This window comes from Danaus plexippus, assembly GCF_018135715.1.
Source record: "Danaus plexippus chromosome 13 unlocalized genomic scaffold, MEX_DaPlex mxdp_15, whole genome shotgun sequence".
NCBI lineage: Eukaryota > Metazoa > Arthropoda > Insecta > Lepidoptera > Nymphalidae > Danaus > Danaus plexippus.
The window spans coordinates 5,060,736-5,080,525 of NW_026869849.1; the positions used below are offsets into that span (position 1 = coordinate 5,060,736).

The window sequence follows — 19,790 nt, forward strand, 5'->3', positions numbered from 1 at the left end:
AAAAAAAAGATAATTATAAACAACAATAGTAGCGTGACATAATGACTACACAACCTGATTAAATATGGCCAAGATGACATTTCTAAGTCTTTAAGCGGATAATTCAATTTATAATGCCAACAGGTAAAACTTAAGATTACGAAAAGTGGTAAATATATTAAGTTTTACTAATAATGCTTGACTACTTGCTGCAATAATCGTAAGAGGTAGAAAAATCGTAAAGTCGTTACTGTGGTTCTAGATTGACATACTATATGCAAGCCCAATATCAAAATCAAAAGTATCGATAAATTAAAAAAAAAAAACAATAATAAATAGTTTTCATTATTTTAATACATTCATAAAACAATATCATTGTAAAGTACAATTTTTGGTCGCAAACAACTTCAGTTTAGATTTAACATCAAATAACCTATTCGTATTCACAAAATTAAAAATAATAATTTTCATGTCGGCTGTTTAAATACAGCTGTACAGGGCGAAGCATTGATATGAAATTAAATTAGCGCACTCCTATCATTAGTTCTTATCTCAAAAAAAGCATCGGATTGCGACAAGTCTTATATTCTTCATGAAAATTGCAAAGCAAAAGTGTCCATTGTAAATTCAATCAGTAGTAAGAATTTTGCATCGTCAAAATTAATAGATTTCGGAGTTATTCATTTATAAATAGTCGCAAGATTAAAGTCATTTTTTGACGATACGAACTAGCGGTAAGGGTAACCGTGAACATTTATAATTTCACAACCATTATCTTACATCCACACAATAACTTGTGTAAAAACGACATATTTTTTACTGCGAACATTCAAATACAACGAGATGCATGCAAACACCGATTAACATTTTAATTATATATTTACATCAACCTCTTTAAAAAATCCCTCTCACCCATTAGGCACGAATATTGTATGGTCGGCACATTTACTCGAAAAAATTTTATTTTACTGATATGTCCTCAGCGTTTACAATAAAAAAAAAAACCTTATTTATTCATTTAAGTGACAAAATTATGGGGATTCTGCATAACGAGATCATGTGCGTATTTGGCGTATTAACATTTAATCAACAAATCGAACAGCTAATTAATTTAAATTATAAACATTATCCAAGCGACATTGAGCTCTGTGTTTATATTACATTAGCATACAAAAGTTATGTACTCTAATGTACAATACAATGAAAATATTCTGAAAACACATAATCAATGAACATATATGATCCAATACACACAATCTTAGGTAATAGGAGTACACACATCAATATATGATGAAAAGCGATATACATACAACATGTCCATATTTGTTTTTCCTATAAGTGATGTAGAAAAATTACATAATATATATATAAGCGACAAAATCATATTTTACATGTGAAACATTAAAATGTATTCAATGAATTCTTTACAATAATAACTTTAATGATTTCACACATATGTATGTTACTAATGATGCTCACGTATTGTAAATGCCAACATCTTATTGGAATAAAGGAATGACCCCATATGGCACATGTATACTTTTAGTGAATGGAGTCATTGTGACAGAGAACTGTTACTATTTGTTTCATAATGAAAGCCGCTATACAAGAATGAGACATTATCCATTATGTCACAAGCTTATACATTTATATTTAAAAAAAAAAAAACACTTTGTACCACATATGTTAAGCTAATGTAATCCTAGCTGCATCCCATTTATAGAAAAGGCAAGAACTATTTATGTATTTTATGTAGATACATTAAATTATAGATACATTCAGATCATTAAAAGTTTCTAAATCACATATATTATGTATAAAAGCTACATCAGTGTATTTTAAATCTTATGTAGGTTACATAGAAAACTTATTTAGGTCAAATTATATCTAAGTATATCTATATATACAGGTTCTATTGAACATAATAGACAAAAAAATATAATATTAAAGTAACTTAAATATTATGTTAATATTGATATTGATGTCGCCCAGATCATAACGATTTGTAAACATTTCCGTGTGTTCTTATTATTACTTTTACCTAACCATTGTATAACTTACCTTATTTTACCCTGCTATCATACAAACTTGCTTCAATGAGACAAGTATTGTCAATTGTATCGGCCAGCCTATTCCTATTTCAACCCTGCTGTTTTAAATTCGCCAATTTAATCATATCCCCAATCGATTTCCCTTATATTGTCAGTCATTCTTCAGTTAAACTCATTAACCCATACAAAATTTTATTACAATAAAAACTAATTCACAAAGACAACATGGACAATTTTTTATTTATTTATAATTGTAAAATTTATTTAACATTTTGGACTTTTCAAAATCAACATTTCATAATTCTGCTGAGTAGATAGGTTATAATTATTTTTTTTTAATAAACAGCGGTGAGGAGTGAGTTATGTTTAATCAAAGTCGCCAGCAGCATAAAATAAAGAGGTTTTACATAATCTTATAGTAACAAAAAAAAAAAATAATAATATCATATAATTTTACACTTAATATCTACAAACTACAAAAATATAAAATAATTCAGTCATTACAATTTTTCGATGAATTATGATAATAAAGTCAATGCAGAAGTTGTGAAGACAAATCCAAAATACAAGAATACAATGCATTAAGAGCATTGAAGAACTGTTTGACTAGTGAATTAGGCACACATATTATTTACAGCTAAAGTATCATATTCTACACAATTCAGCCCTTAACCTCAAGTAAGGTTGTATATATATAAAATCATTGTACCAGAACCTAACTTAGACAGATTAAAAACATCTATTATGTTTCAATTTTGTTTGAAATTTCTAAATGGTCATCATTCTTGATGGTGATCAAATTAAGATGTGATATGTCAATATTTCACAAAGATAACATTGCACACAACATAATAAATGACAATGAATATTTATAAATCTATAATGGGAATTGTACTCATCATTACATTATTGACAACAACATTTGGCACATATAGAAATGATTGAAGACACAGAATATACAAGGATTTACACATTCCAATTTAAAAAAAAAGTTGTGTTTCCTATAAAACTGTTTACAGCCAATGTGTGACAACAAATTGACTTAACAAGTCTTTAAATTCTTGTCCTTCCATTCATATGTGCTACAATGCAAACCTTAAATTATAATAAAAGTATCCTGTGGAGGCTGTTTTCATGAATCAAAATAAGTTAACATTACACATATCAAATCAAAGGAACGTTACACCTAACATTCTGATATTCCACTGTGTCGTTTCAATTGTTCACTGTTGTCATCACTGTCTGAGTTCTTCCTTTTGCGATTGTCAAACCTTACACCAGTTTCTTGTACAACTTTCTCACTATTTTTAATCGCCGAGATTATGTTTTCTCTCGATGGTGGTACTAATTTGAATTCCTCTACACTTTCGCTTGTTGGTGGTTCAACTAAATGCATTACAATTCTCTCCAAACGCTTAGGATGTTCAACAGGAGCTTCATCTATAGCTGCCACTACTTCATTTTCTGTTCTCTCAGTGTTCACCATGACAGAGAATTTCCTCTTCATTTCTTCCATCATCTTTCTACCATAATCTTCCCCTATAACACTATTAACACATACAAAACTTTGTACTTTTTTTGTTTTTTTATCTATTTCAAGGTAACCTCTTGATCTCATATATAAAAAATGCCCCGATCTGGACATAAGTCTGTAATAAGACTCTCCAAACTCCCTACTTTGGTCATACATTTGGCGTAATATACAGACAACCCAACGGACATCCTCTTTGTGCATGAAAACAAATGCAGATGCTCCAGTTACCTCTTCAGTCATGTAACCTGCAGCCAGTGAGATACCCTGGTCACATTGCACAATTCTTCCATCTATCAAATGCCTCGTCCAATACTCAGAATATGCCGTGGGAGGCAGCATCCTTGCTGGTAAGTTGTTTGATAAAACATGAACCATAGCAATGAAAACATAATCATTCCCGCTTGATGAAAATGTTCGATGATTTCTTACTCTTTGTCTTCTTATAGTTTGTTCATCTTGAACACATTCAGATGTAGCATGATCAGATCGACGTAACACTCCATCAATTCTACAACGCTCATATCTCGGAGGATCTGACCGGGCCCCTGCTCTCATGATGCGAATGTGAAAGGTATGATGTTGTTCTAAAAGTTTTGGATCACAGCCTGTGTGTAACTCAGGAGGAAATATATGTAATTTTAAAATTTCTTTGTCATCATTGTGAACATAGTTATAAATATCTTGACTAAGGAGATCTATGTGACAATATCCTAACTTATCTTGGACATTTGGTGAAACATTGCAAATACGACCTTTGCAAGTTATAGCAATCATGAAGCCCCCAATGAGATCAAAAAATTTTAATATGGCAGAGGACCATGTCTCGAGGTGACAGCATTTGATCGAATCACCGAAAACATGTTCATTCCTCAGTTTCGTCGCTGCAAGACGCAAAACACTGGTCTTATCAACTTTTCGTTGGGAATGAACAATGTCAGACAACAGAGACATCATTTGAGCTATCTGAGAGTTAAACTGACTCCTGCGGTGTTTCTCAGCTATTATACGAGACTGTCTATCACTTGCTTTGACTATTGGTATGTCAGGCGAATTAGCATCCGACGAAGAGTCGCCGCAACTTACAGTTTGTAATTGAAATGTTTGTGGTACGGCTACGGCCATTCCAAAATCTGGATTAGAAAGACCAACCTGGTTTGTCATCCCGGAATGCACTCCGAGACGAGTACTAGCTGCTCCAGAAGATGCCATCGTTATCAATGTTTCACATGTGGCCTTGTTTAGATGTCATTTATCAACACTTCAAATTTGTGAGAATAAACATCGCTACTTCGTTGGTCATTCAATGATTTAAAATGATCCATTTCACTTCACAACTTCTAAATAGACCAAAAATGTTTCTTTAATAATAACGTTTTACACAAATTGTAACTATTCACGAAATAATTAATACTGCTTTCAAGTTCACAACACGACACAAACCACCTCGCGACTACAATAGGAGTGCAGCGCGGAGAACCAGTGATTACATTTTCCAAATGATATCTTGTCACAGATTAATAAAACCCAACTCAGAAAAAGGCGCCAAGTCAAAAGAGACAGATCTGTGATAAAATAAATTACTTTAAATTGAGTTATAATTTACACACGATATCATTTTATTTAATTAATCCAAGATATATCATAAAACTTATCACCTTTCGTTCGACTTCATGATGTAACATTTTGATTTTGAATATCTAAAAAACATCAGAAAATATAGTAGTAAAACCGATATTTTTGGAGGCGACCTTTTAACATCATTAAAATTTGATATAAGATTGTGTATATTCTATTTTTCTATTATAATTAGTGTAATTTTTATCTTTTGTTGTTTTTGATACATCTTATTGTTTGTTAAAATGTCAAGATTTTGACAGTAAAATTTTTTATTAATGTTGTAAAGTTGCTTATCTACTATTTTTTGATGGACCTATTGATTATTGATAGTTTTGGTATGCATATTTCAACCAGGACCCGAAATATTAAAATTTATATAACCCCTGAAAAAATTTATTAACTTATCCTTTTTCACTAAGTTTTCTCTAACTTCAATATAAAATTATAACATGTATTTTTTTTTTAATTTAGCACATCCTTGGATTTATGCAGCTTGCAATAAGTTTAATTAATATATTACACTTGTATATCCGGGTACTACTATATTGTGACTTAATTATAATGCTAATAATATATATCCTAGTATCTTAAATTTAATCTATGAAAAAATTTATATATACAAAAGAACTGATATTTCTGGCCGTTAATATATATATTATTGTTAATATATAATTGTCACTGTCAGTTATGCCTTCGTAAAGCTAGATATATTCTTAATGTATATATTTATGTATATTTAGGAAGGACAATCTAAGACCTAGGTATTAATACTTCGAGTCTAAATGGTGAAAAGTTTATATTTCCACATTGTAAAACAAATATTTAAATTTAATAATTTATACTGGCAACCTTAAAGTCTGCCGTCACTTGTCAAATTGTAAACGTAATTCGTAATGACAAAAGTTTATTTCTGCTAAAAGAGGACTTACCTGCTTATTCTCGCTAGCGCAACTTGCGGTGTATTATGTGATTCTATAAATATTAATTATAAATGGTTATAAATTACATTATAATACTGCTATAAAACAGGTGCAATAAAAAGTGTAAATATTCAAATTCAATTTAGATACTTTTGCTATGAAGTGACAAGTTTTTTTTTTATTTAATAATAATAAACCGGTTTTACCTTGTGCGTTTCTACAAATATATTTGCTTCCAACTAAGGAAAAATAGTCAGTGGATAACTAACTTTAAGTCACAAAATGTATATCAAACTAATTGTTTACTGTAATTTATTAATATTAACAGTGTTTGCTGGCGAAGGTAATTGTTTTATTGTATTTCGTCTATAAATTTGTATATACATATAAATAATTATCGTATTCACTTATTTTCGTGCAGTTGATGACAAATGTACACCCAATGCAGCAATTAAAGAAGGAACTTGTAAACTGATAACTGATTGTGAGGTCGCTCTGAGGTCAGTACTGGAATTCAGATAGAGATTGGAAAACTCTGAAATAACTAACCCTAGTTAGATATATAGTATTACGAAAGTAATATTTCCTGATACCAACATCTAAATTGCAGGTCAATTAAAAAGAACCAAGGTCATCCTTATGCCAGATGCGGTTTTAGCAAGACATTTGAGATAGTCTGTTGTCCGAATGAAGTGGATTTACAACCTGCGGTCACAGTAAACCCTTTTAAAAGAACTACCTCAGTAAAACCAGAGGATAAATTTGGTAAAATCATTAATATCAAATTCCTCTTCTCTTATATGTGACATATTAACATGAATAACTCTTTTACAGGTGAAGTAGACACCAGAACAGTGAGAGTAGCTGATGAGGGTGAGTTATTGCATATATATGTTTTTTTCCCATATTATTTTGTCATTCTAAAATTATGCATTAAAATAATATTATATAAACAGTAAAAATTGACAGTCTATATAAATGTTTGTCCAGTTCCTTGAACTATGATCTGTTTGTGAAAATCCTTGGTGTTTTTATTAAAATCTTCTAAAAAAATATACAGACATCTCCTAGATAACAAACATCCGTTTACTAAAACATTATATAAAGAAGAATTGTTGACAAAACGGCAAAAAGGCAATTAATCTTGCCTGTATTAAATCATTACAGATAGTAAGTCATAAAAATACATATATGATTTTCTTAGACTACTTTCTTTATCACATTTATGGATGGATGGATTTAAATTCATTTGTATGCAGTACATAATACAATTTTAATATCAAATCTATTTTATATACATTCTAAATTTCCATGTATAATGTTAATAGTTATTTTCCGAGAACAGTTCATTATGACCGTAAATCATTTTAAATTATATCCAATATTAGTAATTTATATAACATGAATAGTAATCTTTGCAGCCTGCAAACAAATCATCAAGAATCGTCTTCCTCCTCTCGGCTTGCATATAATCGGTGGCATTGAGGCTTCTCCTGGGGAATTCCCACATATGGTAAGCGTATCTTGGAAATTTCCCTATCAAATGAAATTCACAACATCTAGCTATATTTGGGTTTCTTGAAAGGAAAAATATTTTTCCTATATTTTCCTCATTTTATATATGTAAGTGTTCGTCTTACACCAAATATCCATGATATGTAATGAGTATACATTAATATTTATCTATTTATATGACCATCTATAACTGACATGTCATTATTAATTACATCAGAGGATTTTCCTTGTTATGAATATCGTTTTATATGTATATGAATTATAATTGGCAGTGTTTTCAGTGCACACTGATTATAACAATATATGAGCAATTTATTTATTTACAAATAAATGCATCAAAACAACAGTTGTTATATTAAAATATAGTCTTAATATAACAGCTGTTATGTTGAGGCTATAATGTATTATAATGTTTAAAAATGAATATAATATTAAGATAAAAAGATTTTATTCTTGCCTAGTTCAGTTCAGATTTTTTTAGATCCGTAAGGAAATGGCAATATCAAATAATATGTATTTTATTTCACACATCATCTTTGATAATAATTTTATACTTATTCGTATTTGATAATGTTCAGTAAAATTTTTCTTATATCTTTTTAGGTGGCTTTAGGGTACGGTGGACCGGATGTGTATGAGTTCAATTGTGGTGCTTCGCTGTTGTCAGAGCTGTATGCATTAACAGCAGCGCATTGCGTCGACACGCTCACTCAGTAATTATATATAAAATTATGTTTTTAATATATTCAAACTATTTTAACGCTAACTAATAAAATATTCAATGACATTATAACTGCTGTATGCGTGGATTTGTAATTTGCATAATTCTTATTTTATTAAGGTTTGTCATTTGTTTTGCAGAATTAAACCAACTATAGCCCGTATGGGTGTCGTTGAACTCGGTGCGACGACATTTAATCCGAACACAGACTACAGGGTAGCAGATATATTGATACATCCTGATTACTTGAGACGCACTAAATATCATGATTTATCATTAGTAAGGTATTTCACTATGCTTAAAACACTGCAAATTGTGCCACTACAAGCACATATTATAATGTTAAAACTATTCTCAAAATTAAGGAAATGATAAATATTAGTCACCAAAATACACTTTGAATTATGACACATATGTATAAAAAGTAAGGTATATTTTTTCTTAGTATAAAAAAAATTTGGTAACTGTGATTTTACCTGTTAGGATGGAAAGACCGGCTGAGTTTGGTGTGAATATCGGCCCAATATGTTTGTATACAAATTTGCAAGATCCAACAACATCACTAACTGTTACTGGCTGGGGAAAAACCAGTATCACAAGTAAGAATATTAAAAATTATTGCAAAAAGTATTTATATGTTGTAAGTTTTTTCAAGTATTTTTTTCAATACATACTTTAATTTGTAACATTCGTCAATAAAAATATCTGACAGAACCTACTATGTAAGTCAAATTTTGTAATAGTTTAATATCTATTTTTTTTATATCGAATTTATTTTCAATGATAGAGGAGGACAAGAGTGAGGTTTTGCTGAAAGCTAATGTCACTGTTGTGGCAAGAAGTAAATGTGGTCAATCTTATTCCAACTGGCGGAAGTTGCCTAGTGGCATCTTGAATGAACAAATATGTGCTGGAGATCCACAGGGACTGAGGGATACATGTCAGGTCAGTACCGTAATTATAATCAAATTCCCAAAAATAGTCATAAAGCAAATAATGCTACATTCTCTGCTTGGCAGCTCCAATCAATTACATTTCGGCTATAAAATAAATAATAAATCAATTATTTGCTACAGAAAATATGAAACAGGCACTGAAAATAAAATGTATGCACATATTTTTTTCAAATCATTTTAATAAAATTATACATATATTTCTCAATTGCTCTAATATTTAAATATAAATCCAATATTTCTCCATTATTTAGTTGAATGAATACCTCAACGGTTTAATTTCAATCCAATATTGAGATATACATATGTAAGAACTTGTTTTCGTGATACTCAAATTTAGAACTTTCTACTTTGAAGGTCGTTAATATTAATCATAATGGTTTTTCCCTATACAGGGTGATTCTGGCGGTCCATTACAAGGTTTGGATGACCATGACGGCCAGTACCGTCTAGTGGGTGTGACGTCATTCGGCCGTGGTTGTGGGTCACCAGTGCCAGGGGTCTACACACGTGTTGCACACTACCTTGACTGGATAGAAAGTGTAGTATGGCCGCGTGGTTTAGACACATGGTCTAATTAAAGGTTAAGCATTGGAACAAATGGATTATGCGTAATATAGCGACCAGCTCATTCAAATAATTAGATCAAACTATGCTAATAAATAAACAAAACATGATTTAATTTTTTTTTTCATTGTAACTGATTTTGATATGGCCTGTATCATACAGGATCAGTTGCTTCAAAACTTTGTTTTATTCTTTTACACATTTGATACAGAGTATACTTCTATAAATGAAACAATCTAATTTTTTTTTTTGAGATTTTGTAATTTTAATTGATTTTATATTTTTAATAGGATTTAATGTTTACTGTTGCCAGTTAATTTTCAAAATAAGTGGTTTTTGCTAATACATGATATAAAACTATTTTTTAATCTTCTTTGTCATTTTATATATTAAAAATGTTTGTTTCTTTTTATACTTTTTGTACAATTTTATTATATTAAATCAACATAATTGTAAGTTACCCATTTTGAACAACTTGCCATGACAGAAGTATATTTTTACAATTGATGTACTATGTAAGATGAACAATAATTAAATAATTATCTTAAATTTATTTTAAGAAGTGATTTTCACGATTGTGGTGCTGTTAAATATTAATATCTCATTAGATATAGGAAATGTATGCTTTAGCAATTATATATATTATTTTATTATGCAATAGTGTTGAAGATTACTATGTTTTTATATGAAGATGGTATAAAAAATATATTTTGTATGTCACTAGTCAATTATAACAAAACTTTGAACTTAGTACATGATCAGTAATATAAAAATGATTGTGAATAAACTTTATAATTTATTTTTTTTTGTAAATGTTTTTACGGCTCTGGATACGAGTCCTTTTGAGCCTAAACTTTATAAATAATTAATAGTGTTATAAGTTGTACTAGTACTTATTGAGAAAATTAAAATGTTACAAAAATGCTCACATATTCTTGGATATAATTTTTTTATAATATGCTTTATAATTTAAATAGGATTCAATAAACAAAACAACGAAAAGGTTTTTTATTTTTTAATTACCTAATTTTTTTTCTCGAGTTTAATAATTGCCTATTGAAAATACCTTACTTATTAACTAACATATTTTGAATAATGATATATCTTCAATGGTGTACTTTACCGTAAAAAAAAATATTTAGCTTTATCTTATCCGAAAGGATTTTGTGAAACGGTAAATAATTCCAAGTAAATGTTTGTTAATAAATCCTAAACATATTAGTATTAGTTATAATACGAGAAATAAAGAAATATATGGAATAATAGAATATCTACTATTGGATTTTTTTTGTACATAAAATGTACAAAATATTAATGACTTTTAGACACAATTACTTATCACTACTCGCGACTAACTGGTTTGACAGTGACATGAAAAAAAATTGACAATGACAGAAGATATTGCGTGCATGCTGGGATTGTAAATATTAAGCGATAATTATATTATAATTAATAACAGTATTTATCTTCAAGAAATAATAAGCTAATATGGATGATCAGGAAATTGAAGAAGAGTCTCCCAATACTGGGCCGGTAGAAAATGCTTGGGCTATGAAAATTCCTAAATTCACACAAGAGGATAATCCACATGGTCTCTTAGAAGAAAGCAAATTTGCTACACTGTTTCCCAAATATCGTGAACAATATCTAAAAGAATGCTGGCCACTGGTTCAAAAAGTATTGAAAGCACATCACATTGTTGCAGAGTTGGATCTTATTGAGGGAAGCTTAACAGTAAAAACAACAAGGAAAACTTGGGATCCTTACATTATTATTAAAGCGAGGGATTTTATGAAATTACTTTCCAGAAGTGTACCGTTTGAACAAGCTGTTAGAGTATTGGATGATGAAATTGGATGTGACATTATCAAAATTAATTCTTTCGTTAGCAAAAAAGAAACATTCTTGAAAAGGCGTCAAAGATTGATAGGCCCTAATGGTGTCACTTTAAAATCAATAGAGTTGCTAACAGATTGCTATGTATTAGTACAAGGAAATACAGTTTCTACAGTTGGACCATATAAAGGTTTACTACAAGTTAGGAGAATAGTTGAAGATACTATGAAAAATATTCATCCAATGTACAATATTAAAAATCTTATGATTAAACGGGAGCTCATGAAGGACCCTAAATTAAAAAATGAAAGCTGGGATAGATTCCTACCCAAATTCAAAAGTAAAAATGTACCTAGGAAACAACCTAAAAATAAAATCAAAAAGAAACCATACACTCCCTTCCCGCCGCCCCAACCTGAAAGTAAAATTGACAAAGAGCTGGCTTCAGGTGAATACTTTCTCAAAGATGAGCAAAAGAAAGCTAAACGTCACCATGAGAAGGAAGAGAAACAGATGTTGGCAAAGAAAGCAAGACAAGAAGAAAGAAAGAAAGATTTCATTCCTCCGACTGAACCTGCTTCATCACATAATAAAGTATCTGAACAATCAACGGTAGATATTAATCAATTTAAGGCAAAAATGAAGAAAGTTTCAAAACAAAACAAAGCTCTTAATAAAAAAGGATAATTGGTATCTGAAATAACGTATATATTTTACATCAACAGCCCATAAATCATATTATTAAAACAATTAATTACTTCTCTAATAAAATTTTGCTTTGGTACTGCTGTGTTTTAACAAATTATTTTTCCCCAGCATCTTGATTTTTTTTTTTTATGGCAATTCAATAAACGTACTTGGTATTGCAAATGCATTATGATTTGTAATGTTTCCATTCTGTATAGCGTTTAAACGCACTGAGATTTTATTCATTACATTCCTATCAGTGCTTTAATGTTTAATTTTCAAATACTGAAAAGTTATATTTAATTTCAGTAATATTTATTTCTGTCAATAGACTCAAAATATATGTTTATGTACATATAGAATGATGTTCAGTCAAAATTGCAAATACATGTATGTTTGAGCAACAAGTGTGTAAACAATCAAATCACCTAACAAGAATTAAAGTTATTTTTAAAAGTTTTCAAAAACATCTTAATTTGTAAGTTTTATAAACGACTCATCTTGTTTTCCTTCACATAATACTGAATGGTAATTTTATTGTCAGTGTTATTAGTTTGAATTTTATTGAATGTTAAATGTACAATATGATATAGTTGCCATGTTTAAAAATTGAATGATCTGCTTGACGGGGAGATACAAAGGGGGCTTCAGAGTTGTTAGGGTTGGTCTTCAAAGTATAACTGAGTATTCTTGAGGTATCGTCAAATTTTTAGTGAGTTTACGGATAGTGTGAAAATTAAAGTGCTAATTTCTTATAAATGTATTGTTTATTCTAATTAATGGTAATTTAAAAAACTAAAATTTTTATGCTCACTCCAGCTAAGGCTCCAGCAATCCACGGGATTTAACAACTAAGGAATAGTAAGCAGATAAATACCAATCGCAATATGTATTTGAAAATAATCGTTTATTCTAACTTATTTATGTTAGCTCTTTTTTCTGGTGAAGGTGATTTATTGGTTAATAGTAATTTTAATGCATACCTATATTTATATTTATTTTCGTATAATTTATTTTTAACACTTATATTTGTGCAGTTGATGACAAATGCAAACCCAATTTAGAAATTAATGATGGAACATGTAAGCTGATAACTGATTGTGAGGTCGCTCGAAGGTCGGTGTTGACTTTTATATGGATTAGATTGTGATAAGAATTGTATTTAATTTGTTATATTAATTAATTAATCAACAGCTCAATCAAAAGCAACCGACGGCATCCCTTTGCCACCTGTGGATATAGTGGTTTCAATGAGATTGTTTGTTGTCCGGACGATCAAAAAGTTATGGTTGTAGCATCAATAAGGAAATATCCTGAAAAATATTCAAATGTAGTGAAATTTGCAGATAATTTTGGTAAAATTATTTTTCTTATATTGCTATTGCTATATTTAACACAAGCTTTCCTCCGCATGGGCCCCTAAATTGTGTTCGGAGAGAAATGACTATTATGTGTTAAAAATTTAGATATGGCCACCAACCCTCAGCGCCATCTATGTTCAGTATCACGTGACTTCATATGAAAAATAATTAGAGATCGTATTCAAGCGGGAAGAACACTGGATGGAGTATAAATCATAACATATATATTGTTTTGATGTCGAAGCCACGTGACGGAAAATTTCATCATAATCGGTTCAATTGTTTTTATTTATGACTTAGCAAAGATCCATACATCGTCACCAACTTTAACATTTATAATATTAGTAATACTTAATACTTTGGCCAGCCATTGACGGACTGCATGTTGCAGTTGAGACCGACTGCAAGATACGGTCTCCGCCCCTCGATCTGCAGTTTCCATACTAAATTCCTAGACCAACATACACGGACTGCTCGAGCAGTTCCTGAGCGGTCGCGTTGAAGTCGTAAACAACCGCAACGCGACCTCATGCAGTCGACTGCTACTGCTCGGAGCAGTTGTTTTCAAACTGAACTGAACTGAACCGTTTGCTTGCCGAAAGCAAGAAATTTCTACTCAGAAGGGAAGCGGTCGGCAGCAACCGCTTGTAGCGGTCCGCGTATGGTGTGTCCGGCAGCTCTAAGCAATCGACCGCACGGCGCAACTCGACCGCAGAGCGATTGCTCCGACCGCTCAGGAACTGCTCGAGCGGTCCGTGTATGTTGGTCTATGAATTTAGTTTGGAAACTGCAGATCATCGTGCGGCAATCATATCTTGCAGTCGGTCTCAGCTGCAACATGCAGTCCGTCAATGTTTGGTCTAAGTCTTGCCACAAATATTGTCGCAAAGAAAATATTGTTTTTTATTGTTCATAACATTTGATACTATTACAGTATGTTGGTTTAGTTAATTAATAACATAAAAATATTTGATATGGTCTCCATACGTTGCAATGCGAGGTGGTCTTTTAAACATTGAGGCTATTTACCAATATAAGCAAGTACTCTTTCTCTAAAAAAAATCGTCACTGTCAATGGTATGGATAGGTGTTATAATATAAGTTATCATAACGTTTAGAGAAAATTTTACTGTATTAAAACAATCCAGTGGATTTATACTTGTAGGTATTAGATGATGGTCACTCTTCAGCTCTGAAAAAATCCGGAACCTTCGTTTCTAACCAATATTCGGTGAATCGAACTTTATGACCTGGGTTTTGGTGAAAGGACAATTCTTGCTTATTTAGCGTGTTTTTTTAAGAAGCTTAACTATGAGTCTTGATAATCTTGTGCGAATTTTTTATACTTTTCATAAAAAACATACTTTCCATAAGATAATACCCACGTTGTACTCTGTTAACTATTTTTTTCGATTTTGCTATCTTGATCTTAATTGTAACAGTATTTATTCCCAGACCAAGTTTAATTTGTAATGATAAATTATCCATAACTACTTTACAGGTGATGAAAACAATAGATCATTTGTAGTAGCTGATAGGGGTAAGTTACTTTTTAAAATAGTCTAGAGTTAATGGCTTTATGGTTGATCTTATTATTAATTCTTTATTCAAATTGTATGCATTTTATACCCCTAAGTATAATATATTGCGTGACAGTTCAAAATTAGTATATGCGAATGCGATTTAACATTTACTTTAAATATTTACAGCCTGTGAAGAAATAACAAAAAATCGGCTACCTCCTCTTGGGTTACAAATAATTAATGGTGTTGAAGCTTCTCTCGGAGAATTCCCACACATGGTAATACTTTATGCTACTCTATATTGCTATCATTTAAAAATATTTTATTTAATATCACTGTTATTTATAAAAAATTGCAATATCTTTCACAAAATGTTCGTTAGTGGGATATGTAAAAAGGTTCTGCTATTTGAAATGTCATTATAAATAATGATTAACCGTTATTTATTAATGCATTTAAAATCTACCGGGATAATTGAAATCTTAGATCACAAGACAAAGACAATAGTCATGACCTTTTATTCCGTTCAGTAACGATCAAACTTCAAAGCCATTAAATAGCTAATAAGAATAAAGTAAAAACTGTTTAAATACAAATAACACTATTTTGTTTAATGTGTGATTGCGTCAAGTTTGTGTTTGGAAAAGTTAAATCTTTGTTTCTTATCCCTATGAGATGATTTTAAAATATCGGATTTGTAAAAAAATATTACTAAATATATGCTCTTAACATACTAAGTATTGGAGGAACATTAAAAATTGCAAGTGACTTTAGAAACTCCTTCTGCCTTAGAAGCTCCTTCTCCCTTATGAAATGTTTCAATATTGATCTTCTGTTAATCTCATTTATAAATGTTTAAATTGATATAAACCTTGTGTTTATAAAATAGTTTATCGAGACCACCAACCATTGGTTTGTTTGCTTAACATACCAATTAATATACGAAAGTAACTATGTGTTAGAAATTCGTAATACTAAATGCACTCTGAGTTTTTACTACAATTTTGAATCAACCCAGGGCCTATCGATATTCCCACATTATCAGCCTATCGAAAGCCCACTGCTGAGCATAAGCCTCTTCTCGCATGGAGAAGGTTTGAGCATTAATCGCCACGCTTGCTCAAGACGGGTTGGCGATTTCAAACTTATAATTTGATATTGTAAGCCCAGTTTCCTCACGATGTTTTTCCTTCACCGTCCGTCAGTGGCGTCTAAATACTGTTAGAAAGTACATATGACTACGAAAGATCACATTGGTACTTGCCAGGTCTCGAACCCGCGCCCTCACGCGTGAGAGGCGGTCCTTTAACCTCCAGGCCACCACGACGGCCTCAGCAGTGGGCTTCCGATAGGCTGAAAGTAGCTTTACTGAGCTGAACTGAGCTAAGGTAGCTTAAAATTTCTTAGTATACTTGTATAAGATATTTTTTAGGTGGCTTTAGGATACGGTGGACCGGATGTGTATGAGTTCAATTGTGGTGCTTCGCTGTTGTCAGAGCTGTATGCCTTAACGGCAGCGCATTGCGTCGACACGCTCAATCAGTAATTATATATAAAATTATGTTTTTAATATACAGTGAAACCTGGTTAAGTGAGACATCAAGGGACCTGCAATGTCGTTTCACTTATAGAGGTATTCCACTTACCCAGTGTCTCAGATATACAGGTATAAATAAATATCTGTCTCATTTAAAGAGGGTTCCATTAATAGAGGTGAGAATACAGGTTATTTCAGTTATACAGGTGCGATCATTAAATAAAATAACGTGTTATGTATGCTTTCATTAAGTTCTCCTGAAACTATTAAACCGTCATCGACGTTTATAAAATCTTCGAATGTTGGTTGTTGCTGATGGCTAAGTTCCAATCTTCAGGATCAGTTTCTAAATTTTCGTCCTCCTCTTGTAAGCTTTCAGCTACAGTTACTTCAGATTTAAATCCAGATTTTTTAAAGCAGTTTGCTATAATAATTCTTCCCACTTTCATAAACGGATATTAACTTCAGTTTTTCACGTAATGATAACGATTGTAGCTTTCGTTTTGACATTTTTCAAATAAACTTCTGTATGATAGTAAAGCGAAACTAAAACTGATGGTAATTGAACCTCAAAATTTGTACTTACGTACTTGGAATTACGTGTGGAATTTGTGGGTAGAATAAGAATGAGTAAACAAACAATGTTATCTCAGTTACAGAGGTTTATGCATATAAAATTTACTCGCTGTCTCAGTTATAGAGGAAACTATGATGATAAATCGAAAGAACAAATCCCAGATATAGAGGTTTACCTCGTCCCACTAACAGAGGTAATTCAGTGCCAAAGTGTTGGGACCTCAGCATGAGTTCCAATTATGGAGGTTTCTCACTTATCCAGGTCCCACTTAACCAAGTTTCACTGTATTCAAACTATTTAACACTAACTAATAAAATATTCAATGACATTATAACTGCTGTATGCGTGGATTTGAAATTTGCATAATTATTATTTTATTAAGGTTTTTGTCATTTGTTTTGCAGAATTAAACCAACTATAGCCCGTATGGGTGTCGTTGAACTTGATGAGCAGACATTTAATCCGAACACTGATCACAGGATAGCAGATATATTGATACACCCAGGGTACTCGAGACGCACTAAATATCATGACTTGTCATTAGTGAGGTATTTATAATTAAAACATTTATCACTTGTCACAATAAAGGTATATTTGCTATAAAATCAAGATTATAATCTCAAAAATCATCTGTGAGCTGGACAATTTTTTTTTAATGAAGTATTTTTTTAATGTGGTTACCAAATAGGCTAGAGAGACCAGTGCAATTTGACCCTTTCTTAAGTCCAATTTGCTTGCACACGCGTTTTCAAGATCCATTTGAAAGTCTTACTGTAACCGGATGGGGGACAACTAGTAGTTCAAGTAAGAAAATATTTTTTATTCATAACAATGTCCATTGCCACGTCCTTTTAGGTATGTCCGTTTTTTTTTAAATTGCTAACTCTATTACGACTTGATTCAATCTTAGAAATCTAAATGGACATTTGGAAGAATTTGATTGTTTTATGAATAAAGAGTTTTATATTATAAAAATGCTACTTGCGGTTGAAGAAGGAATCTAGTAAAACATCCATACATCAAGTTTTAAGAACTTATGAAGTAGAATTGAAAATTAAGGCTTAAGAATTTGATATATGTATCAAATAGGATGAAAGGTTTTGCAATTGATGTGAATTACAACTAACAGGGCTGACAAGGAGTACAACCTTGATGAAAGCCGATGTGACTGTTGTTTCAAGGAGCGAATGTAATAAATCATTCATTAACTGGCCGAAATTGCCCCGTGGCATAATTGACGGACAAATATGCGCAGGAGACACGAGATCGGATACTTGTTATGTTAGTAATATCTTTATTATAAGTAGTAGATTCCTTTCTTTTGTTTCTAATATCTCATATCACCTTAGGGTTATCAGATGCAAATGAGCGGGAATCGATTTAACATAAACTGACCTCCGTGTGTCTTATCTTCATATTTTTCTTATTATATACACATAAATACATAAAAAGGAAAATATATAAGGAAATTGAGTGCGTGTTATTCTAAAAAAAAAAAATCAGAAAAAAATATTTATACAATTAATTCATCTATAGCCCTTTTAATTTCATATTATCACAATGGTTGGCATCTTAACAAGTTATAAAATTGTCATCAAAATCAAATTCAAGGATTTCGAATATAGATGTAATTAAAGTTTTAGACATACAATGTGTTTCCCTGGAGAACGTCCAAACTTGATTTTTTTTTTATAGATTTCGGTAACAATGTTGCAAGCGACTGCTCTTGATATTTTAAACTTGATTAATGTTATGTTTCCTACTCAGGGTGACTCTGGTGGTCCAATGCAATATCCTAATGACTACGACGGCCAGTACCGTCTCGTGGGTGTGACGTCATTCGGTCGCGGATGCGGAACAGCAATGCCGGGTGTCTATACACGGGTAGCATACTACATTAACTGGATAGAAAATGTAGTATGGCCGGCTGGTTTAAACACTTGGACAAGTTGATCATTGGTACATCTGAATTGAATAGAATAAGACAGTAAACTGTTTGAAATAATGCTTTTTAACTAATTTTTAACATGTCATTGCAAATTGCGATGTTATAACTTGATATGATCGTCAATGTTCACTGAAAAATCTTTTAAATCCAAATACTAATATTGCTCCTTTTAAATTATATATATTTTTTAATGTTATAGATTACTTTTGAAAACGCTTTATACTAATTAAGTCAATGTTATATACCTACGACTAAAAATTAAAAAAAAAAAACAATATTATGCCTCCATTTTGACCAAAATGAAATGACCTCGATACGTGAACATGGTTAATAACTATTGTTTAATATTAAATAACATCACCAAAACGAGTTTAAACAAGTGTTCGCAAGGAAATGAAGGAACATTTCATTAATAATGAAAAAATAATCATTTCATAATGTATCTGAAGAATCAATCATTGATA

General features: G+C 31.1%; 4 protein-coding genes across 6 annotated transcripts; 3 read left to right on the forward strand and 1 right to left on the reverse strand.

Annotated features, from left to right (window-relative positions):
* Nucleotides 1-315: 315 nt before the first annotated feature.
* LOC116770138 (basic helix-loop-helix ARNT-like protein 1) lies at nucleotides 316-5,045 on the reverse strand. The gene has a single exon (XM_032661490.2). It carries the CDS (start codon nucleotides 4,771-4,773, stop codon nucleotides 3,217-3,219), a length of 1,557 nt encoding a protein of 518 aa, XP_032517381.1. The 5' UTR covers nucleotides 4,774-5,045; the 3' UTR covers nucleotides 316-3,216.
* A 1,048-nt stretch (nucleotides 5,046-6,093) lies between these two features.
* LOC116770091 (serine protease persephone-like) lies at nucleotides 6,094-9,972 on the forward strand. The gene is made up of 10 exons (XM_032661441.2): nucleotides 6,094-6,444; nucleotides 6,523-6,601; nucleotides 6,712-6,866; nucleotides 6,936-6,974; nucleotides 7,523-7,614; nucleotides 8,220-8,329; nucleotides 8,478-8,621; nucleotides 8,821-8,936; nucleotides 9,125-9,282; nucleotides 9,686-9,972. The coding sequence occupies exons 1-10, from the start codon at nucleotides 6,384-6,386 to the stop codon at nucleotides 9,869-9,871; spliced, it is 1,140 nt and encodes a 379-aa protein (XP_032517332.2). The 5' UTR covers nucleotides 6,094-6,383; the 3' UTR covers nucleotides 9,872-9,972.
* A 1,261-nt stretch (nucleotides 9,973-11,233) lies between these two features.
* On the forward strand, nucleotides 11,234-12,477 carry LOC116770093 (KRR1 small subunit processome component homolog). Its single transcript, XM_032661446.2, has one exon. It carries the CDS (start codon nucleotides 11,346-11,348, stop codon nucleotides 12,378-12,380), a length of 1,035 nt encoding a protein of 344 aa, XP_032517337.1. The 5' UTR covers nucleotides 11,234-11,345; the 3' UTR covers nucleotides 12,381-12,477.
* Nucleotides 12,478-12,915: 438 nt separating this feature from the next.
* LOC116770092 (serine protease persephone-like) lies at nucleotides 12,916-19,635 on the forward strand. Of its 3 annotated transcripts, XM_032661442.2 has the most exons (10): nucleotides 12,927-13,328; nucleotides 13,418-13,496; nucleotides 13,575-13,735; nucleotides 15,243-15,281; nucleotides 15,451-15,542; nucleotides 16,697-16,806; nucleotides 17,783-17,926; nucleotides 18,067-18,182; nucleotides 18,508-18,659; nucleotides 19,146-19,635. In XM_032661442.2, exons 1-10 carry the CDS (start codon nucleotides 13,268-13,270, stop codon nucleotides 19,329-19,331), a joined length of 1,140 nt encoding a protein of 379 aa, XP_032517333.2. In that variant the 5' UTR covers nucleotides 12,927-13,267; the 3' UTR covers nucleotides 19,332-19,635. The 3 variants fall into 3 exon arrangements, with proteins under 3 accessions (XP_061383765.1, XP_061383764.1, XP_032517333.2); XM_061527780.1 differs by lacking the exon at nucleotides 18,508-18,659 and having other exon boundaries at nucleotides 12,925-13,328; nucleotides 19,146-19,285; XM_061527781.1 differs by lacking the exons at nucleotides 18,067-18,182; nucleotides 18,508-18,659 and having other exon boundaries at nucleotides 12,916-13,328.
* The last annotated feature ends 155 nt before the right edge of the window (nucleotides 19,636-19,790 follow it).